The 24,438-nt window shown below is 37.1% G+C and overlaps 1 protein-coding gene and 1 non-coding gene across 2 annotated transcripts in view; both read left to right on the top strand.

Annotated features, from left to right (window-relative positions):
* Window positions 1–174: 174 nt before the first annotated feature.
* GPSM2 (G protein signaling modulator 2) overlaps window positions 175–24,438 on the top strand; it is a 34,524-nt gene continuing 10,260 nt past the window's right edge. The window contains exons 1-9 of the mRNA XM_068965755.1: window positions 175–230; window positions 9,230–9,451; window positions 9,824–9,959; window positions 10,307–10,449; window positions 11,336–11,459; window positions 11,559–11,674; window positions 15,255–15,410; window positions 16,521–16,629; window positions 17,465–17,594. Coding sequence (XP_068821856.1) covers window positions 175–230; window positions 9,230–9,451; window positions 9,824–9,959; window positions 10,307–10,449; window positions 11,336–11,459; window positions 11,559–11,674; window positions 15,255–15,410; window positions 16,521–16,629; window positions 17,465–17,594 — 1,192 coding nt within the window. The remainder of the gene's footprint in view (window positions 231–9,229; window positions 9,452–9,823; window positions 9,960–10,306; window positions 10,450–11,335; window positions 11,460–11,558; window positions 11,675–15,254; window positions 15,411–16,520; window positions 16,630–17,464; window positions 17,595–24,438) is intronic.
* On the top strand, window positions 8,459–8,588 carry LOC138074737 (small nucleolar RNA SNORA70). Its single transcript, XR_011144549.1, has one exon. It is a non-coding gene; the product is annotated as a small nucleolar RNA SNORA70 (small nucleolar RNA).

Here is a 24,438-nt window from a genome sequence, read left to right as displayed (position 1 = left end):
CTGACATTGACCTCCTTTCATTATTAATAAAGAAGAAGCAGGAGCTTAGGATGTATTAACACCAACTCATTAATATACTAACCGGACAATGTTCTGCAACAATTCTACATTGTAGAGCTGGATTGGCACAAAATAAAATAATTTCTTAGTATACCCAGCTTATAATATGACTCGATGGAGGAAAATTTGATAAGCATGAGAGAAGACCATTCTTTTCATGTTCGTTACAGGTAAGACTGCTGCTTTCTTAGTGGGTAATTTTAATACTTATTTAAACATGTGTTTAACTCTGATGATTTGAAATTTAAATATGAAAATATTAAAAATATACTAGCCATAGTTAGTATCTCCTTTAAACAGTGTTTTTGTTGTTGTTGTGGTGGTGGTTGTAGTAAGTTTTTATATCCTTTCTGTAGGAAAATGGTAGTAGGGAACAATTATATTCTATAGTTTGTTTATTAATGTTCTGTGGAAGAGTTTCTGATTAGTTATTTTAAACTGTGTTACTCTTTTTATAATGAAAATATAAAAGTGAAATATATTTCTAAATCTTCGAAGGTAGAAGATAGATTTTGTAGTGTGGTTGGCTGAACGACCTAATTTTTGTGTTACAATTTTTAAATAGTGATCTTTTATAAATGAGCTTTTAAGAAAAGGGATGTTAATGTTGGAATGGGTAGGTACTTTCTAAACATGATGAACTAATAATCAGTTTAATATTTAGTAGTAAAATATTAATGATATTTCTGAGACACTTAGGAACAAAGCAAGAATATGTACATCATCATTATTTAACATTTATTTTGGAAGTTATGCTCATTGTCCTTAACTGTAAAATAAACACAATATTAGAATGGAAGACTTAATTATCAGGTGATTAGATATTAATAGATTCCTTATCAAAAATGTTATGAGTTAATATTAAATAAACATCAGAACTTCTAGCTTTGAATAGCATTCTTATCTCTAATGAGTGAAGATGTTTGATACCAAACCTGAGGTATCTTAGCACTTGCATAGGAAATAGTGAGATTTACTATCATTTGCTTTGGAGCTGATGGTTCATGTTAGGGCATGGTGCCAAGAAAGTTTATCTAGGTAAGCTGAGGGCATTTTTATTGCAGATTTAAAAGTTTCAAATGAAAGAAAATGGAAGACATTCAGTATAATTTAAATGAATTTTTAATAGAAATGCTCTCGCTCTACCCTCTGGGGCATAGTTCCAGAAACCTCTGTGTCTAGTGTGAAGTCTTGCCAGTTTTACTTCCTAAATGCTGCTCAGATTCATTTATCCATCTGGCTTCTCTCCACCAGTATGGAAGTTCAGTCCCCCATCATCTTCCTTCCAGACTCCCTCCATTCTCCATTCTGGCCTCCGGAGGGCTCAGGCTGCAGATACAGAGCTAATCGTGCAACCTCCGCATGGTCTCTTTGGTGGCTTCTAGTCACCTGCAGGGTGGGGCCATGCCTAACGTAGGACACAGGAGCTTGCGTTACCTGGCCTCTACGTGTTCCTTCACCCTTACTTCCTGCCATCCCTCACCTTGCACTTTGAGCTCTGGTTCCCTGTACGTGACTCAGTGCCCTTGCTTGTGCTACACCCTACAACTTGAATGCCCTTCCTACTTTCTTGGTTTAGTAATTCTACTCAGTATCTAGGAATTCAGCTCAAAAATATTCTTCTGGAAACTGTTTCTGAACTCCATATTTTAAGTGCCCTCTCTGTGCTCACATATCCTATGCATCTCTCTTTGTTAGCACTAACTATATTGAAATTCAGTGTACCTGTTTACATGTGTTTGTCTCCTCCTCCTTTGCCACTCCCCACTTTGACTATTGGCTCCCTTTGGGCAGCCGTGATGCCTAGCTTGTTGTCTGGCTCCACATTTGATGGAATGTCCTTTGAATTGCATTGGATATAAACATCAAATGAACTTGATGGTTCACTCTTGAAAATGTTTAATAAGACAGGTAGTAAGATGTTTATCTTTCTTGCTAAATATTTTCAAGAGTGGCTTACTTCTTTTTTAAAAAATTTATTTTTAATTGAAGGATAATTGCTTTACAGTATTGTGGTGGTTTCTGCCATGCATCAGCATGAGTCAACCATAGGTATACCTATGTCCCCTTCCTCTTGAACTTCCTTCCCACTTCCTACCACATCCCACCCCTCTAGGTTGTTACAGAGGCCAGGCTTGAGTTCCCTGAGTCATTCAGCAAATTCCCATTGGCTTTCTGTTTTACATATGGTAGTATATATATTTCCATGTTTTTAATATTGTAACAATTGATGAGGAGTGGATTGTACCTGTGCCTATAGGAAGATCTTAGATTTATTGTTTTTCATGATATAGCATAGGTCAAACATGGTTATATATTGATATAAGACTTCATCTATAAAAGAAATGTAAAACTTTTAACTGTTTTTAGTAAGACTACACCAAACAAATCTCTGGTTTTGTCAGTCCTGTAAAATTAGCATTCTGTGTACTGACTGGATTAGTATATAACTGCAGGTAATAGTTTGTATCCCTTGTTTTAGATGTCATGTCCTTGTATAGGTTATTTTTCTATTCTGGTAAACACTTAGCATGTAATGTTTTATCCATCTGGTTCTTTCATCGAGGTCCTTGTCTATCCCTGGAGGAGTTTCTGTGGCACAATGTGTTTGTAAATTTTGACATGAAATAATTCTTCAGATACTAAGAAACCTCCTAAGAGATATCAAAATGCTTTATGAAATATTTTGCAACTTATTTATGAAGGTAGAGAGAAATGGAGACTGACAGAAAATTGGGATTTGTTTCTAAACTTTTAAAAAGTGTTCAACTGATTTTAAATAACTATCATTAAATTTTTAGGATTGATAATAGTACTGTGATTGTATTTTTTGAAAATGACTCCATATCTTTTAGAGGTACATACCAAAATATTTACAAATGAAATTCTATGTTTTCTAGAATCTACTTCAAAAGTTGTAGAGTGAGAGTGGAAGTAAAGATGAAATATATATGGATAATGTATCATATATTGGTAATTATTGATGTAGAAAGGTAGATATATCAGGTTCATTATATTAATTTCTCTAGTTTTATATTTCTTTGTTTAGCTTGTTATATACTTGTTTAAGTATAACAAAGAAATATAAGTAAATATTTTTATTTACTTATATAATTATACTTTGTTTACTTATATAATTTATAAGTAAATTATATAAGTAAAAAATATAAGTAAACAAAGAAATTTCCTTGTTTATACTTGTTACTTTGAAGAAAAACATTTCAATACTTTAATATAAAAATTAGGCTATTGCAATTAAGTTGTGAGGGAATGCAATTTTAATATTGAATTTTTCAATTTTGCTAGGTAAATATAGTTATTAATAATATTCTTTCTGAAGAATAGTTTGAGGTAATGTGGAGTGGTGGAAAGAACACTGGATTTAGAGACAAAGACAGGATTTCACCTCTCAGCTTTGCCATCGTATGATCTTAAGCAGGACACTGAGCATCATTTTCCCCTTCTATAATAATACCCATCTCACAGCATCATTTTGAGGATGAAATTTATTATAATGTATAGAATAATCATTTTTAAAACCAAGTTACCGATCAGAATTTAAATTTAATGCAAGATAGTTTTGCACTTTCCCTTTGACAAAGTAAACTAGAATAACTAGATATATGTGGTAGACTGGATAGATGAAAATTGTTTATGGCAGCTAGGACTGGTGATAAAAGGATCTCTGCCCAATTAAAACACACAGAAGGTGGAACTAGGGGCTACAGTGGGCCAGTCGACAGCCACAGGAGACAGCGCAGTGGAGAAGGTGCGGGGCACTCTTGCTTTGATCTTAAGTCCTGAATCCCATCATTTATTCTTAATTAGTATATAAGCCTTTGAAGGGAAGTCAGATTTGGATGGAACTGGTTATTAATTTTTTTAATGTAGCATCAAGATTTTAATCTTCTTTTGCTTTCATTGATATACTGTAAACACAAGAAACCAAAAAGAAGGAAGTAAAGAAAAAAATCAAGTTGTAGAAGAAAAGTAAAAAATAATAAAACTTAAAAGTTAAAATAAGTTGAAATGATGTGAGATTGTACAGAAGATGAAGATTTAAAGCTGTAATGTTCAATCTGTTGACAAAAATGTAAACATTTCAGTCAAAAATAGTAGTGCTGTCTTTATACTTACTAGAAATGTACTTTTTTTTTATTATATAATTCAGTGGGCCATTAGGAAGAATGAAAAGAAAACTTTATATGTGGGATATATTTTAATGGAGAGATATTTTCCTGACTTGTCTTCTAATCTTCGTATGTTCTTTGTTTTCAACCCAATTGGTAAACAGATGAAGTAATTCTATTCTCTCATAGAGACTGAGAGGATATGAAATTACTTTCTCTGTTACTATTTAATGATCTTCTAAAAAATTTATAAACCAACCTTCCTTCACTATTTTGCAATTAGCTAAATTTGAGGTGTTGGAGACTTTGCCAGAACATTGACTTCTCTTCCAATAAAATATATCAGAACTATACTATATGTCAAAATAAACTCATAAGCTAGAGAGTTGGAGCTTTATTTTGAACATTTGTTACTGAAATGATTTTCTAAGGTAGATTGTCCTGTAGGGCACTCTCACCTTTGAGGATGGCGGTGTAGCCAGCAGGGTTCCAGGTAGCTATCACTGTTTCCAATGAGAATTATGTAAAATACCTCTAAAAAAATTTGTAATCCTTAGGGTGCTGTTCAGCCTTATAGTTTTTTTATGGGGTGCAACAGCATTTGGATCGATGGTTCCTTTATAATGTCGTGTAAATTTAAGTTCAGAGCATCAAATGTTTGTGGCAAAGATATTTATCTGAAGAAGATGCTTCTCTGTTTTATATGGATATACTGTTATTAACTTCCAACTTTTACACATCCTATATATGAACAGTTCTGACAAAAACATTAATCACTAGTCAATCTTAGAAGGAAGGGGAAATTATTTGTGCTAACTGGAGGATTATAACTCTGGAGACAGTCTTTCAGACAGCTTTAAGGACTACTCTGCCTGAGAAGTCAAGGCACAGTAATACAAGTTTTTGAGACAGGGAGAGTTTTACATCAAAGTAGCATGTTGACAGCTTACATCACCCACAAGGTGAGTAGTGGATTATTGTGACCCCTTACAGGACTGAGAAAAATGTTTTCTCTTAAGGAGTTCTGTGCTAGCTCCAGGAGTAGTTGCCTTCTGGTGGGGGGAGGGGCAAGTAGGAATTCCTGTGTCTTCTAAGGGGATCCAGTTAATGTATTATTCAGATACACAATGCACGAGGTCGTGGCTCAAATGGCAGAGAAATTTTTATGTTAATTTTTTTGTCCTGCTTTAAAAATAAATTTGTTTCAATAGCCTTGTTTTTTATCAATTTCCTGGCCAGCAACCTAATCATCCTGGATTGATGGTTCCGCAGGTGACGACAATTTCTCTCTCTCTCCCTTGGTGAAGCCATGTGCCATCACTAGTATTCTATCATATGGTGGCATGTAATTTTTTAAACCAATACTCTGTTGATGGGTGTTTAAACTGTTTGTGGTTTTTCGCTTCTGTTACCATCCTTTTAAATTTGTATTGATGTAGCTTTAAAATAAACTCCTAGTGGTGAAATTTTTTCCATAATTGGTATTATGCTTAAAATTCGTTAATAGAAACAGTCATGTATTTTATGTGTAAAAATGTCTTTTCCAATTTTTCCCCCATGGTAATTCTTAGAAGTTCAGTGGTTTCAGTATTTAGACAAATAAAGATAACTAGCTCAAGTACTGCATCTGGCAAAATAACCCTTTGATAAAACCATGTTTTTACATATTAATCTTTTGCTGACTAATTTCTCTTCACATGTGTGATACACCAGTAACCTTGTAAGACCTTAAACAAAAGTAATCATTTTTCTTTTATGAATTCTTTCATATTCAAAAACAAAGGAAAGTTTTCACTTGTAAAAGACAAATAGGCTTTATTAATTTGAAGTGACCTATAAAGAAATATAAAACAGCAATTTAAGATTTCTAGTAAACTAATTTATTTTTCTATGTGCTTTAGCTCTCCCCACCCCATCCTCACTCTAATGTTAAAGCAAAATATTAAAAAGAGGTTAACTTACATTATTTTACCTTGATTTATAAAGTGAGGGTGAAGTCACTAGTCTAACTGTGAATCAGCAGTTTAGCCTTTGGCTAAATTATTAAAAAAAAAAAAGACACTTGGATATGAAACTTAAAAATTACCTCTCAGAGATGACTACTTTCATCTACTTATTCTGAGCGAGAATTCTGCTTTGAACCTTTGGCTCTGTTAGTCTAGATTTTTCATCTAGCTTCATCTGATTTATTTTCCACTTTTACAACCCCATTTTAATTTATGACTCTAAGGATCCTTGAAATTTTATAGGCTAAAAGATAGCACCTGAAGAAATGTATTAATTGACCTGCTACAAAAAATACAGAATGTCATCATATTTCAATGAGTTTAGGATGAGTGGTGATTTAATTCACATTTCCTGTTACAGGAGTGATTCTCAACCCTGGCTTGTACATTGGAATTACCTGGGAGCTTTTAAACAATTCTGAGGGCATACCTCATGCCCAGGGGAGTGGGACCCAGAGTTGAGTTTTAACAAGTGCTCCCTGTGAGCTCTACTTTTGTGCAGCCGGGGTCAAGAACTCCTGTGGAGTTGCTCAAAGACAGTTCTAGTAAGAAGTAATTTAGTGCTGCTCTAAACATTAAAATGCTTGATGAGCTAAATCAGAGTCTTCCAAAGGGTGGTGGTATACCACTGGTAGTACCTAAGTTTATTTTACTCACTTTTTTTTTTTAAATTGAAGGCTAATTACTTTACAATATTGTGGTGGTTTTTGCCATACATTCACATGAATCAGCCATGGGCGTACATGTGTTCCCCATCCTGAACCTCCCACCCACCTCCCTCCCCATCCCATCCCTCAGGGTCATCCCAGTGCACCAGCCCTGAGCACCCTGTCTTAATAGTTACATATTTGTTTTGATGTGCATTAGAAAAGTGAGTATCACATCAAACTCAATTTCATGGATCCTGCTTTGGATGAAGCTAGATTTTTTTTTTTTTTTTTTAATGTGCTATGCTTAGTCACTGAGTCATGTCCGACTCTTTGCAACCCCACGGACTGCAACCCACCAGGTCCCTCTGTCCATGGGGATTCTCCAGGCAAGAATGCTGGAGTGGGTTGCCATGCCCTCCTCTAGGGGATTTTCCCAACCCAGGGACTGAACCCAGGTCTCCCACGTTGCAGGCAGATTCTTTACTGTCTGAGCCACCAGAGAAGCCAGTTAATGGCACATGCCAATTGAAAGGAATTTGCCAAATACAGAAATACATTTAAGTGAATGATTGCATGGTACATAGACATGGCAGAAATCATGAAAATGTTGAAGACCCACCATGGCAACTTTGGTAAAGAGCACCTACTAAAGTGTAGGATTAGAATTAGAAGTATTGGCGTTTTTTCTCTTAGATATATTTATAGTAACTTAATTCTTCTGACTTTCAAAATTTAGTGACAGACTTTGAGAATTAGAATTCTGCAAATCTTTAAATCATTGCTTTCTAACATAAGGTTTCTTAACACTTCTTTCATGGAAATGTACCTTGTACCTGAAGATATTTTGCTCTTCTATTTTTCTACAGTATAGGTGATCCTGTGGTGGTAAGACAAGGAAGGAGTGTGTGTGTGTGTGTGTGTATGTGCACATGCATGCCTGCACGCATATGAGTTCACCTGAGTATGATGTAGAGATGTGTGGTTGGAGGGGCTGAGTAGATCACCTGCATACCTGGATAGAGAAGAGTATTACTTAAAGGACTTCTCCTCCCACAGGCATTCCTTTTCTCCCCCAACTCCCAGAAAGTCCGTTAGTCTGCCATAACTCAGAACAGTTTAGGAAACACTATTTTAGATTCTGTCATTGGTAAAACAGGTTGCTCTGGGTGAGCCAATTAGAATGAGCTCTGTTGACAAAAAAAAGTAATCCGTGGGTCTAAGAAAGAAATGAAATATTTTATTCAAGCCAAATTGAGGATTATAACCTGGGAACACCTCTCAGAAAGCTCAGAGAATTGTTCTGCCCTTTGAGGTCCAAGCACTGTACATTAGATGACATATTACTGACATTTTTCACAATCTATATCTACCTGTACAAAGCAAGAAATGTGTAATGGATCACTGTGGCTCCTTACAAGACCTCTTAAGGGGTCGTTGTGACCCCTGATGAGACTGAGAAGTAATCTTATCTCTAAGGAGGTCTGGTTAAAGCAGATGCGCAACGCACACAAAAGGGGAGGAAGGAGGCCAAACGAGCAGAAGAAGTCTTCCTCCTCTTGCCATAAAATGTGAATTTTATTTCATCAGCTCCATATAGAGATGTTTGGCTATCCTATAAAAAAGACGCCTTGTGTTCTTTTCCCCATGGGGGCCCAGTGTGCAGTGGCTGCATCAGCACCCTGCTCGGTAGTATATGCAGCCTGTTGCTCTCCAGGTTGTCCTAAGGGACCTTGGAAACACCCCTTTCTAGTGGACACTCATGACTGGCATGCTGTCCCCAGTCTTGGCTCCAGACAGGTATGCAGAGTGCCTTTGGAAAGCCCCAAGGCGCAGTGGCCACGGTCCATGTTGGCCAAGTCATAACATCCATCTGCACCAAGCTACAGAATAAGGAGCGTGTGACTGAGGCTCTCTGCAGGGCCAAATTCAAGTTCTCTGGCCACCGGAAGATCCACATCTCCCCAGGAGTGGGGATTTACTAGGTTTAGTGTCGATGAACTTGAAAACATGGTGGCAGGAAAGTGGCTTATCCCAGATGGCTGTGAGGCCAAGTGCACCCCTGATCACAGCTCTCTGAACAGATGGTGGGCCCCGCACTCATGAGAGCCCTGGTGCTGTCCCCTCCTCACTCACGCCCACCAATAAACCCTACTTCCTGCCAAGAAAAGACCTTTGTGGTTGAGAGACATTTGAATAGGCAGATTAGCTTTTGCTATAAAGTTTGCTGTTTTATCAATAGTGTGTATATACTTCAGTTGTAGAGACAGCTGTTGTAAGCAAGAATTGCCACAGTCCGCATTGAAATTATATTGTTGGAAGTTAAAGACACTGTGATGCAGTTGTAATGTAATGTTGTAAATGTCTGTCCTATGTAATTTTATAGAATGGAAGCCTCTTGCCTCGAACTGGCCTTGGAAGGGGAGCGTCTGTGTAAATCTGGAGACTGCCGTGCTGGTGTGTCATTCTTTGAAGCTGCAGTTCAAGTCGGAACTGAAGACTTAAAAACTCTTAGTGCTATTTACAGCCAGCTGGGCAATGCTTATTTCTATTTGCATGATTATGCCAAAGCACTAGAATACCATCATCATGATTTAACTCTTGCAAGGTAATTAATTTAAGCTTTTTCATACTTTATCCCTAAATTAACTGTCACTTTAAGAAACATTTTCATTCAATTATAAAAATGAATCGTACATTTAATGAGTTTTAATTCATTAGCATTCCATTTAAAAACTAATCTTTAGGCTGAACACAGTTTAATTAAGTAAATGAATAGTGGTGAAATGATGTTAGAGTTTAATTAAGTGAATGAAAATTATATTTAAATACAGAAATGTAAGTTTAAAATTTTTATTTAAAGTTGGTTTTAAGAATAATGAGTCTTTCTTACCTTAAACATGTCAACTGTTCTCTAGGGAAAACTGTATTCTGGCTGCTTTATATTTTAACATGTTGTTTTCTTTTCTTTAAACCCCAGGACTATTGGAGACCAGTTGGGGGAAGCTAAAGCTAGTGGTAATCTGGGAAATACTTTAAAAGTTCTTGGGAATTTTGATGAAGCTATAGTTTGTTGTCAGCGACACCTGGATATTTCCAGAGAGCTTAATGACAAGGTAATAAGGAAACCTTAGATGGCAGGCCAAATGTTTTCATTGAAATTGCTTTGTGTTTTAATCCTATTTAATTATTCTGTAGTTTATCTAAAAGTTAATACTAAAAAGAAAGTATAGAAAAATGAGAGAAGAGAAACAAAAAAATTTTTAATAGATGAGAAAAAGAAATAGTAAGAGGTCCTTCTTTCATACATGGTCATATGTTTTGTGGTTCTGTATGGATAGCTGATGTAAACATTTTTTTCTCTTGACCATAATATCAAGGATGTTACAAATTAATATATATGATAAGCATTGTAATACTGGCCTCTGATTTCAAAATGTAAACTGCTGATATCTTTGTCTAGGTGGGAGAAGCAAGAGCACTTTACAACCTTGGAAATGTGTATCATGCCAAAGGGAAAAGTTTTGGCTGCCCTGGTCCTCAGGATGTAGGAGAATTTCCAGAAGAAGTAAGAAATGCTCTGCAGGCAGCCGTGGATTATTATGAGTGAGTAGCCCTGATGCAGTCATGTGGTCCACCTCAGACAGTAGTAAAGTTTTTAAGTTTGGCAGACATTTTAAAATCATAGACCAGTAAGTAAAATAAGCCATCAAGTTGCTGCTAAAATGTTATAGTGTTCTATTAGTAGTAATCTCCTCCCTACCCAGGAAAACTTTCATTTAAACTGCAGACCAGTGCCACTTAGTGGCACAAATAAGAAATACCAGTAGTGAGTCTTAGGTTATTCGGAGTCTTTTATCAACAGACTTTCATAGAACTTAGCTGTATAGGTTCTAACATTACTCTGTCCTGGACTCTGAGAAGAAACCTACCTGAATGGTTGAGTAAAATATTCCCAGTTATTTCCTGTAACCACCCTCCAGCATAGACATATCATTAAAATCTGGCACATTATGGTTGTAAGCTTATTTACATTTTTTTCCTATAAAGAATTCAATTTGTAGGGAAGCTCATCAGTAGGGCTAGGAGCTGAGTGCGCTTAGTCACTCTATCCCATGTCCCTTGGGAAGGTCTGAGACTAGGGCCAATAGAGCGGCCCTAACGGGGTCTTCCCTGAGCTTCAGGGAGGTGAGTTCCCAGAGAATAGGGCTCCGTGTGAGGACAGACTGGGCAGGAGATGCTATGGACCTTGCCCTTGCAGAGGGGCCTGGCAAATGCCTCCTTAGCCGGAGTTTGGGACAGACTCACCGCCAGCGAAGTGAGTTCAACGGCTGAGGTGAGGTACCCTGCGTGGGGGCCTCATAACCCAATTCAGACTACTCCCGCCCGTAAAAAAAATAAATAAAAGAATTCGATTTGTAAATAAAAATCAATAAATGGTTTTCTCGACCTTGTTTGTTTGTTTTTAAAAAAACTCTTTGTTATCACTTAGGGAAAACCTATCACTAGTGACTGCTTTGGGTGACCGAGCAGCCCAAGGACGTGCCTTTGGAAATCTTGGAAACACGCATTACCTCCTTGGCAACTTCAGGGATGCAGTTATAGCTCATGAACAGGTACAGTAAGGCTTTGGAGACAGAACATTTTCCTCATCAGTGTTTTGAACAGCTTTCAGATTTTCTTTAGTTTTATCTAATCAAAACTTTCTGTTTCAGCGTCTCCTTATTGCAAAAGAATTTGGAGATAAAGCAGCTGAAAGAAGAGCATACAGCAACCTTGGAAATGCGTATATTTTTCTTGGTGAATTTGAAACTGCCTCTGAATACTACAAGTTAGTCTAATATTTCTGTAGATAAATGTAAAATGGTTAGTTATGCAGTCCAATAAATCATAGGCTTTGGGTTTATAACTTTTTTGGTGCATTTAAGCAGCAGGACCTTTGGCTCTCTAAGTCTCAGTCTTCTCATCTATAATCAAAGATATCAGTACTTTGCTCTGGGGATTGTTATGAGGACTGAATGAAAGAATACATTAAGCATTTATTTAGCACAGTACTTGGCACACAGTGCTTGATACGTTGTTAACAGTTAGTAGCAGCAGCATAGCCCCTTTATATTTTTATTAGTTTTTATCTTTAAAACTTTTCAATGACATTCTAAACATGTAAAGTCTTTTACACTGGTTCAGCATGTGTGGTGTATATATTTACATGGTCCCTCACCACCAATTACGGGTTTGCAGAGAGGCCACATGAAGCCTGGTAACAAACAGATGCCCTAGTTTCCTCCAGCAATTGCTGAATTTCCCCCACCTCATCCTAACATCTTCTCGAGTACTTCTCCCACTCTCTCTGCCTATCTTTGGTTCTCTCTATAAGCTGAGGCCCTGTTCACTTGAGTAGCACTCCCAGCTTCTTCTGAGACAGAGTCTTTTTAAGCTATTGGTAGGCTTGAACCATACATGATAGCAAAGTTTGGACTGCTTCATTTTGCCTGATCTTTGCTTTCTAGATTGTTTGGTGTTTTCTCTAATTAGTGGGAATTGAAGGTCCATACAGGCCTTAGGCAGAAGCCAATATGACTGAACCAAAGACACAGTGACTGATTTATATTTTGTTAAAAAGTCTAATGTGAGAGAGATCTGGAAAGTTTATCTAAAAAAACAGTAAAATTGCTTTAGGTCCATGTTAAAAACTAGAATGTCATCCCATTTAAACTTCAACTAATGGTTGGTATTTGTTGATTGACCAGTTAGATGTGAAATAACCTTCTAAATAAAATACATCACTATATAAGGAGTGTATATTTTGATTTTAAATATAAGAGTTTCTTATATTTTAAATCCAAAAGACATAGAAAAGTCTTAACAAATGATGTATTTGTATTAAATACTGAAAAGTTCGGTAATAAAGTAGAGATGGTGGCTGTTTGACTAAAGAAGCATGAGTATAAAGTAATGAAACTTACTCCTGCCCCACACACCCACAAGCAAGGAGAACTCAGAACTTCATCCATGTTTCAAAAACACTGGTTAAAAATATTTTTGGAACTCTTCTTTGGAATTGTTTTCAGAGCCACACTGGAAAACTATCTTAATATTATAGGTCTTTAATAGAAAGGATAGAAACAGTAGTTGGTAAACCTACTTTAGTAACAGAGTTTGGTTATAGAAAGACTTCCAAACACTTTCAAATTAACTGTATTCTCAAAGGATAACCATATGCCAGAAAGGATTGTGTCACAAAAGTCTTCCAAAAATGTTTGCGAGGACAGGCAATGTTAGAGTGAGTGTGTAGCCTCGCTGGGTGACAAATTTGAAAGTATCATCATTAAATAATTTCAGGTTTGTTTGCTTACTAGAACTATCATATTATCATATACATATTTTTCATATAGTTATAATGATATGAAGTATTTATACTGTTTGGCAGAAATTATAGGAAAGAGTCATTTATATTATTGGCTCCAAAAGCATCTGTAGATTGAAGCACTGATGATAATAATAACAAAACACTAACACTTATTAGCTTCTGCTGGGAGCAAGATGCTATGCTAAGCACATTATATATACTAATTCATTTAATCCTAACAAAACTTGTTTGTTACATACGACGAAACTAGTGCATAGAGAGGGTGAGTGACTTGTCCCAGTTACAGATGTACTAACTCACAAAGCTGGGATTTGAACCCAGTCAGCCTGGCTCTAGGGCCCATGCTCTTAACTACTGTATTGGCTTCTCATTGGTGATTCCACAAGGTTCAGTTCAGCTCAGTCGCTCAGTCGTGTCCAACTCATTGCGACCCCATGAATCGCAGCACGCCAGGCCTCCCTGTCCATCACCAACTCCCGGAGTTCACTCAGACTCACGTTCATCCAGTCTGTGATGCCATCCAGCCATCTCATCCTTGGTCGTCCCCTTCTCCTCCTGTCCCCCAATCTCTCCCAGCATCAGAGTCTTTTCCAATGAGTCAACTCTTCCCATGAGCTGGCCAAAGTACTGGAGCTTCAGCTTTAGCATCATTCCTTCCAAAGAAATCCCAGGGTTGATCTCCTTCAGAATGGATTGGTTGGATCTCCTTGCAGTCCAAGGGACTCTCAAGAGTCTTCTCCAACACCACAGTTCAAAAGCATCAATTCTTCGGCCCTCAGCCTTCTTCACAGTCCAACTCTCACATCCACACATGACCACAGGAAAAACCATAGCCTTGACTAGCCGGACCTTAGTCAGCTAAGTAATGTCTCTGCTTTTGAATATACTATCTAGGTTGATCGTAACTTTTCTTCCAAGCAGTAAGCGTCTTTTAATTTCATGGCTGCAGTCACCATCTGCAGTGATTTTGGAGCCCCAAAAAATAAAGTCTGACACTGTTTCCACTGTTTCCCCATCTATTTCCCATGAAGTGATGGGACCAGATGCCATGATCTTCATTTTCTGAATGTTGAGCTTTAAGCCAACTTTTTCACTCTCCTCTTTCACTTTCATCAAGAGGCTTTTTAGCTCCTTTTCACTTTCTGCCATAAGGGTGGTGTCATCTGCATATCTGAGGTTATTGATATTTCTTTGTTAATATTTAAATGTGGCATTTCATATTTTTCATGAATTGGTGACTTATGGCCTATACAAAGCAATTTACATTAAGTATTTTCAGTTTTGACAAAATGTAAAGGCAACAGTATGATGTATGTAGACAAACTGACTTAATGTTATTGCACTGCAACAGGGAAGTTCAGTTCAGTCGCTCAGTTGTGTCCGACTCTTTGTGACCCCATGGACTGCAGCATGCCAGGTGTCCCTCTATCACCAATGCCCAGAGTTTACTCAAACTCATTTCCATTAAGTCGGTGATGCCATCCAACCATCTCATCCTCTGTTGTCCCCTTCTACTCGGGCCTTCAGTCTTTTCCAGCATCAGGGTCTTTTCAGTTGAGACAGCTCTTCACATCAGGTGGCCAAAGTATTGGAGTTTCAGCTTCAACACTGGTCCTTCCAATGAATATTCAGGACTGATTTTCTTTAGGATGGACTGGTTGCATCTCCTTGCAGTCCAAGGGACTCTCAAGAGTCTTCTCCAACACCACCGTTCAAAAGCATCAATTCTTTGGCAACAGGGAAAGGTTTTTTTAAATGTTAAAAATACTGTTAATCTTTAGAGGCACTTGATCTCATGAATCAATTCTTCTTTTATCTGGGAAATTAATAGGACTCTTACATTTATTCTAAAAGTCTGGATTTGTTTTTTGTGTTTCAAGGACGTCTTTTCATTTTACCTAGAAGTAGGGGAGAAAGTATGGGATATTAGGCCCTAAAGTAGATTTACTTTAAAGGCAGGAGGAAAAGTGAGTTTTATTATATGTTTACTATAGCCAATAACAAAAATGATCTTTATGTAAGAATTAATTTGTTTTTTCAGAAAGACTCTACTATTGGCTCGCCAGCTTAAAGACAGAGCTATAGAAGCACAGTCGTGCTACAGTCTTGGAAACACATATACTTTACTTCAAGACTATGAGAAGGCCATTGATTATCATCTGAAGCACTTAACAATTGCTCAAGAGCTTAATGATAGGTAAGTTCTACACCTTTTTTATTGTTAAGATAAAATATAGATATATTGTTGAATCCCTAGAAGTTTTCCTTTAAGTTTCTTTTTTGGTTGGCTTTGTTTTCTTTTTAATTTCTTTATAAGGTATCTTCTCTGTTTCAGTAGCATTCTCTGTATGCTAGCATACGTTTTGAAGGGCTAGCACATATTAGAGGATTTGACTGGTTCCATATAATCTTGAACCAAGATCAGTAAATAGGTCACAAACTCACATGTCTGCAAAGGTCCTCCTGACTAGATCAGTGTGGAAATAGTGGTGAAATTCGATATTACTCCTAATGTTAAGGGGACAGCTGCTATTTGACTCCAGCTAAGTGTCACAGGCCAGGAATAAGGATCCAAAGCCACCTCTGTTTTCAAGAGAAGGGAGGAGTTCTGAGTTTTATATAAAATATCCTGATTTTTAAATGTTGATGGCTAATTCTTTTAGTTTTTTTAACTATATGAGAAAACAGAATTTTTGTGCAGGACTTTAGTTTCTGACATTTGCTTTAAATAGGATAGATTTTTATTTCAGTGTGAAGAATTTATATATTTATTTAAAATGGAATATGCTAATTCAAGAGGTAGTGAGTTCTGTCTTCCTTGTGGATTACCCAGTAAGGCTGTCATAGATAGAAAATAGGGTATTTGAATTACAAGACCTATCCCTGGGACTTTATTTATAATACACTACATGTTTAAAAAGGATCTTTTCCATTTTAAAACTTGACTCTGAGTTCAGTATTATCTGGATATTTTAACACAGTTGTCCCTTGATATCTATGGTAGTTAAGATTCCAGGACCCCTGTTGATACCAAAAGCCATGGAGACTCAAGTCTCTTGTGTAAAATGGTGTAGTACAACCGGCCCTCCATATCCAGGAGTTTCTCAGATCACGGTTGAATCCCCAGATGCAGAACCTGAAGCAAACCAACTGTATAGCTCTAGCATTATGATAGTTTGTTCTTTATAAGAAAGACCAAATAAATTCAAAGAATTGTTTTATACCTTTAATTACTACTTGATAGATTTTATTCTTCACACCGACTTCCTTTCAGATAACTATATGTTAACTTTGAATGATTTTGTAGAATTGGTGAAGGAAGAGCATGTTGGAGCTTAGGAAATGCATACACAGCTCTAGGAAATCATGACCAAGCGATGCATTTTGCTGAAAAACACTTGGAAATTTCAAGAGAGGTATGAAACTAAAAAATGGTTATTTGCACTATTGTGATTCACAGATCTGCAGCCATATTATTTATCTAGAATCCTGCTATATGGCCGAGTAATAAATTTAATTATATATTGTTCCCTAGGCATAAGAACTAAAAGCATTTTAAGATACAGATCAGAGGTATGTTTGCACTGGCCTTGATGTAGGATAGAGGAGTGAGAGGATTACTGACCTATCTCCACTGTCCCCCATCTCTATGTGGAAAAGGAGCATGGTATGAAAGGAGAAAGATGGCTTTTAGAATCAAGGACTGGTTCCTGTTACAGTTCTGCCATTTGCTGGCTGTTTGAGCTTGGAAACCTTTTCTGAGCATCATTCCTTTCATCTGTAAAATGGGAATAATAACTGCTTTGCAAACTGTTATAAGGATTAGAGATAAAGTATATAAAAGTGCCTAGTATAATGTCTAGTGCTGGTTTAATACTGTTACTACAGTATGGAAATAAATATTATAAGGAAATTTTATTCATGCGATGCCAAGTTCACATGTCACAGAATAACCTACATTATTATTTAGTTGATCACAGAGATTGAGAGCAGTCTAATATTTAGAGGACAGTTGATAAAATATATTCATCAGCCCTACTGCCATAGTTTAGAAACTTTCCTTTTCTTTCTTCTTTAAAATAGTAGTAATGGAAAAAACCATTTCATTCATAGTATTATAATTCTAAAATAACTATTTTCATTTCTCCGTATTTTCTTCCAGTTTTCGGTTCACAATATTTTCAACTAATCTTCACCATTCTTTACTTTAAATACTACTCTAAATATATAAATAAATTCTTGTGGTTGTAGGTTGGAGATAGAAGTGGTGAGCTTACAGCACGACTGAATCTCTCAGACCTTCAAATGGTTCTTGGTCTGAGCTACAGCACAAACAATTCAATGATATCGGAAAATATTGAAATCGATAACAGTTTGCATGGTAAGTATTAGGTCTTCAAAACCCAATTTCTTTATCCTTAAGATTTATATTTAAATTACTTGTCTCAAGTTTACCATATCCAGAAAGATAGATAACATAGGAACTTTTAATACCTTTTTGCTTTACTACTGTCCCATTAATTTATCAATATACCCTATTTTATAGCTTTTATCATGAATATGGTGAAGGTATAGTTTTTTTGTAAAAATACATTTAAATTCTGTATCTGTAGGCTGGTTCAAAAATTTATAAACTTGAAACAAAAATTAAAAATTTTACCTATTTAACCTTTTAAATTTCAAATGTCTTTACATATTTAACATTTGTTTAGGTTTTTTCCCCTCATTTCGTTTCTAAGGGAAAATCTCCTAGGATTTTTTTTTTTTTTTTTAATTCAGAAAACCTAGAAATTTTCTTTAGATGCTGATTTGGTTTTGATGTTGTGACAGGAAAAAATATGCTACTGTTTCTAAGTGGAAAAAAACCCTTTTGATTAAAAAAATAAAATTAACAAGATTAGAGGGCTTCCCTGGTGGCTCAGACGGTAAAGCGTCTGTCTACAATGCGGGAGACCTGGATTCGATCCCTGGGTTGGGAAGATCCCCTGGAGAAGGAAATGACAATCCACTCCAGGACTATTGCCTGGAAAATCCCATGGACAGAGGAGCCTGGTAGGCTACAGCCCATGGGGTCACACAGTTTTGAATACCATTTATATGTAATTTTATGTGCGTTCCATTAAACATTCAGCTTAGGCTTTAAAAATTCTGTCTGAAAAAAATTACTGACACATGTTTTGAACTTGAAAGTCAGTGAAAAATCTAGCTTTTATCTTTGCAATATCCTCCTCTAACCCATACAAAGAAAAGCAAGAAGGAAAAGAAAGAATCAGTGGCTAGTTACCTGATTAAGACTTTGAAAGAACATTTAGTTGAAAAATGATAGTGAAGTATGAACAGTATGGTAAACTCAACCGTGTACTTTGTAATTGAATAATGGACTAAAAGGTTTTCCTGTGTTTAGTTTTCAAGTAGGTTAAGTTGTAATAGCTTCTCATATTTTAACAAATGATCACGTGTCCTCATGGATCCCTCTAGCTATAGATCAATTCCTTTATTCCCCTCTATGACAAAACTTGAAAACAATATCACTGTTCCTTGTCATATTCTCCTCCCATTCTCTCTTCAACCCACTGGAGTCTTACTCAGAGTCACTGGACTCTTGACTTTGGCCCCATGATGACACTAAGACCTTTTCAAGGTACCAGAGACCTCCATTTTACCAAATACAATGGTCAGTTTTAGATGTCAGCTTGTTTGATTTCTCAGCAGTATTTCCTACAGCTGATCATTGCCTCTTCAAATGCTTCATTCATTTGGCCTCCAGGCTTAACTTCTCTCTGGTTTGCCTCCACCTCACTTGACCACCCATCTTCATAACTCTCCTCTCTCTCTCACGTTTCCATCCTTGACATCTGTGGTGCCTGGGGTTTGGTTGCTGACCTTTTCTCTTCCCTCTTTCCTTTTCTATTTTCTGCCTATTATATCCTTCCTTCCTAATGTTATCCTTTTCCCTCTTATCCTACACTCTAGATCCATGCTAATAGAACTTTCTGTGAAGATTAAAATGTTCTGTATCTGTGCTGTCCACTAGAATAGCCTCTAGCCATATGTAGCTGTTGAGCACTTGAAATGTGGCTAGTGCAAAAAGAAGTGAATTTTTAAAAACTATTTAAAGTTTTAAAAGCCACATATGGCTAGTGGCTAAAGGCTTCCCTGGTGGCTCAGATGGTGTCTCCACCTGCAGTGCTGGAGACCCAGGTTCCATCCCCTGGAGGAGGAAACAGTAACCCACTCCAGTATTCTTGCCTGGGAAATGCCATGCACATAGGAGCCTATTGGGCTACAATCCATGGAGTCTCAAGGGTCAGACACGACTTAGCGATTAAACCACCTACATGTCTATTTAGGTTTTTTGCCCACTTTTTGACTGGGTTGTTTGTTTTTCTGGTATTGCGTTGCATGAGCTGCTTGTATATTTGGAAACTAATCCTTTGTCAGTTGTTTCATTTGCTCTTATTTTCTCCCATTCTGAGGGCTGTCTTTTCACCTTGTCTGTAGTTGCCTTTGCTGTGCAAAAGCTGTTAATTAGGTCCCACGTGTTTATTTTTGCTTCTGTTATTCTAGGAGGTGAGTCAGAGGATCTTGCTGTGATTTATGTCCTACAGTGTTCTGCCTATGTTTTCCTCTAAGGGTTTTATAGTTTCTGGTCTTACATTTAGGTCTTTAAGCCATTTTGAGTTTTTCTTTGTGCATGGTGTTAGAAAGTGTCTAATTTCATTCTTTTACATATAGCTGTCCAGTGTTCCCAGCACCACTTATTGAAGAGACTATCTTTTCCTCATTATATATTCTTGCTTCCTTTGTCAAAGATAAGGTGTGTGGGTGTGTCTCTGGGCTTTCTATGTTGTTCCATTGGTCTATATTTCTGTCTTTGTATACTCTCTTGATGGAGAAGGCAATGGCAACCCACTCCAGTACTCTTGCCTGGAAAATCCCATGGGTGGAGGAGCCTGGTAGGCTATAGTCCATGGGGTCGTGAAGAGTCGGACACGAATGAACGACTTCAGTTTCACTTTTCACTCTCATACATTGGAGAAGGAAATGGCAACCCACTCCAGTATTCTTGCCTGGAGAATCTCAGGGACAGAGGAACCTGGTAGGCTGCTGTCTGTGGGGTCACACAGGGTCAAACATGACTGAAGCGACTTAGCAGCATACTCTCTTGATGACTGTAGCTTTGTGGTATAGTCTGAAGTCAGGAAGTTGATTACTCCAGCTCCATTCTTCTTTCTCAAGACTGCTTTGGCTATTCAGGGTCTTTTGTGTTTCCATACAAATTGTAAAATGTTTTGTTCTAGTTCTGTGAAAAATGCCATTGGTAATTTGATAGGGATTGCATTGAATCTGTAGATTGCATTTGGTAGTGTAGTCATTTTCACAAAGACTCAATAGTTTTCACAGGCTCAGTAGTTGAGGCACATGGGCTTAGTTGCTCTGCCACATGTGGGATCTTCCTGGACCAGGGATCAAACCTGTGTATCCTGCTTTGGCAGGTGGATTCTTTACCACCAAGCCACCAGGGAAGCCCAAGAGAATTTTCAAAAACCCAAAAATTTAGTTAAAGACTAACAAATCTACAGCAAGATCATTTGAGGGAAAAAAAAAGAGAAAGAAGGGATATAATGTAGCTGCAGCAGACATTATAAAGAGATTATCCTGAATAGTTTTATTTGAAAACCTAGAAGAAATGGACAGTTTCTAAAAAAAAAAAAAAGCTTACCAAAACTGAATCTAGAAAAATCTAATGGTAGAATGTAATGTGAATGGATGACATCACTAATGCCTAAAACCATAGAGAAATTTGGTCCATTATTTAAAATCCTTCCAGTGAGAAAATACCTGGCCAAGGGGATTTTACAGTGTGATCTCCCAAACACTTAAGAAAATTGATTCTAACCTTCTGTAAAATTATATAGGTAACTGGAAAAGTAGAACACTATTGGTCTTTCTGAAAACAGTATAACCTTGGTATCCAAACTAGACAAGAACAGCATATATAAGAAAGGGAAATTACAGGCGAATTTTTACTCATGAACATAGATGGAAAAATTCTAAACAAAATATTAGCAAACCAAGCCCACAATGTATTTAAAATAAACAGGAATTCAAGTGCACTGAATATCAGGGAATCAATTAATATTCAGTTCAGTTCAGTTGCTCAGTCGTGTCTGATTCTTCGTGACCCCATGAATTGCAGCACGCCAGGCCACCCTGTCCATCACCAACTCCCGGAGTTCACTCAGACTCACGTCCATCAGGTCAGTGATGCCATCCAGCCATCTCATCCTCTGTCGTCCCCTTCTCCTCCTGCCCCCAATCCCTCCCAGCATCAGTCTTTTCCAATGAGTCAACTCTTCACAAGAGGTGGCAAAAGTACTGGAGTTTCAGCTTTAGCATCATTCCTTCCAAAGAACACCCAGGACTGGTCTCCTTTAGAATGGACTGGTTGGATCTCCTTGCAGTCCAAGGGACTCTCAAGAGTCTTCTCCAACACCACAGTTCAAAAGCCTCAATTCTTTGGCGCTCAGCTTTCTTCACAGTCCAACTCTCACATCCATACATGATATTATATATTAGTAAACACAATAAAGAAGAAAATAGCTCAAATATCCAAATATGTCAGTAATTCTATTCAATGTAAATGTTCCATTTAAAGGACAGGAGTATCCAATTGGTAAAAGAGCAAAATCCAACTAAATATGTAAGTCTGACAGTAAAAGGATTGGAAAAAAAAGGGTACCATGGAAAAGCTAATGAAGGAAAAGCTGGTACAGCTGTACAGCTGTGTTAATAACAGATAAGATGTACTTTGAAGGCAAAAGATCTTGTTAAGAAGACAGTCACTTCACAATGGTTAACAATTCAATTCACCAGGGAGAAAAAAGCCTTATATATGTATGTATGATACCTGGTAAGCCTAATAATGAAAGTTCAATGTACAAAAGCAAACAAACTAAACTGAAAGGAAAAATGAGAAAATCCAGCATAAAGGGAAACTTAAACACATTTCTGTCAGCAACTGCTCCTGTCAAAAAACTAAATATTATAGAAGATGTCAGTTCTTCCTAAATTGATATATATTTATTGTGCTGCCAAGAAAATCATGAGAGTTTTTTCATGGAACTCGGTGAGGTCGTTCATGAATTTACATGAAAGAAAAATGGGCTAAGAACTCAAAGCCAAAACATTCCTGATGAAAAACAAGAAATGAGAAGTGCTTTCTGTACAGATATAAAAATTATAAAGCTAATTAAGACAGTGTTATTGGCATAGAGACAGATAGCTCAAATAGGATATAGAGCCTCTATATTTTTTAATCTTTGCATATATGGAAACTAGTATCACATAAAAATTCTTGATGGGCCAAAGATTTAAATATGAAAAACAGATTTAAAGCAGTAATTGATCAGCCATCTAACACTTGCTAAATGCTTACTGCGTACCAGGCATTGACTGACCCCTTTATAAGTGATGATGCATTTATCATCACATAGCGATATATAAGGTAGGTATCATTGTTCCTTACAAATGAGAAAAACAGAATGATACAGAGGTAATTGCTCAAGGTCATATCACAGTGAGTGATTGGTCTGTTCAATCAGTATGCTATCTCTGAAAGTAAAGGAGAATATCTTCATGATACCAGAGAGGGGAAGGATTTCTCAAAACACAAAAACAAAACCATTAAGACATTGAAATTAAGAACTTCCTTTCATTAAAAGGAACCATAAAGAGAAACCACAAACTGAGAGGACATTTGCAACACAAATGATTAAAAAGGATTTGTATCCTCAATGTATAAGAACTCCTATGAATTATGACAGATAACCTAACTAAAAGATAGGCAAAAGTGATGAACAGAAGAAATACAAATAGCCCATAAATATATGAGAAGGTGGGCTTCCCTGATAGCTCAGTTGGGAAAGAATCTGCATTGAAGGAGACCCTGGTTCAGTTGGGTCAGGAAGATCCCCTGGAGAAGGGCTAGCCTACCCACTCCAGTATTCTTGGGCTTCCTTGTGGCTCAACTGGTAAAGAATCCACCTGCAATGCTGGAGACCTGGATTCGATCCCTGGGTTGGGAAGATCCCCAGAAAGGAAAGGCTACCACTCCAGTATTCTGGCCTGGAGAATTCCATGGACTGTATAGTCCATGGGGTTGCAAAAGTTGGACATGACTGAGCGATTTTCACTTTTTAACCTATTTAATCAGGGAATGCGTCCCTGGTGGCTCAGCTGATAAAGAATCCGCCTGCAATGTGGGAGACCTGGGTTTAATCCTTGGGTTGGGAAGACCCCCTGGAGAAGGGACCGGCTACCCACTCCAGTATTCTGGCCTGGAGAATTGCATGGACTATCCATGAGGTCACAAAGAGTCGGACACGAATGAGCGACTTTCACTTAATCAGAGAATACCATAGTGAGGTAGTATTGGTGGATGAGGTGGATGAAAATTAAAAGGCCTGATACCAGTTTGAAACAAATAGGTAATAGAAATCCTTATGCAGTGTTGACGGAAGTAGAAGTTGTACTTAAAAGAGCAGTCAGGCAACATTTTGGTAGAGTTGGAGATGTACCAGCCGTATGATCCTGCAGCTCCACTCCGTTACACATCTGACATGCAAACAAGAACAAAGCCTTGCTCATGTATATGAAATATTTCCAAGAATTTCTATAGTAATATTGCTTACAACAAATAGTTGGAAGCAACCTAAATATCTGTCACCAATAGAAACGGTATATGCTTTCTTAGTCCTATAAATCACATGAAAACTAAACTACTCGTAGCAACTTGGGTGAGTCTCACAAACATGAGATTGCTCAAAGGAAGCAAGTTAGAGAACACATAGTATGAGACCATTTCTATAATGTGATATAACAAGTTCCATTGCTTAGAGATGTATCACGTGTAATGAAAACATAAAAAATTATGGAGGAAGAGGGATTTTATAGGGTGAGTTACAAAAGGGGGAGTTAATGTGTTGGCCATGGTTTTTTCCTTAAACTGGGTATTATCATGTATTTCTTGGCTATAAAAACTTTTCATATTTAATGATACCTTTTTGGAAAGGGTATTTGAAGATCTTTTTATTAAACTTTTTTCCTGACTGGCAGTAAATCTATTGTCAATGGAGATCTTAAAATGGAAACAGATAACTGAGAAAAGTGTATTGGGGATGTTATTTTGATTCTTACCTCAAAATTGAAGGCCTTATGCTTTC

This window comes from Capricornis sumatraensis, chromosome 2, assembly GCF_032405125.1.
Source record: "Capricornis sumatraensis isolate serow.1 chromosome 2, serow.2, whole genome shotgun sequence".
Classification (NCBI taxonomy): Eukaryota; Metazoa; Chordata; class Mammalia; order Artiodactyla; family Bovidae; genus Capricornis; species Capricornis sumatraensis.
This window is presented reverse-complemented; position numbering and strand designations above follow the sequence as displayed.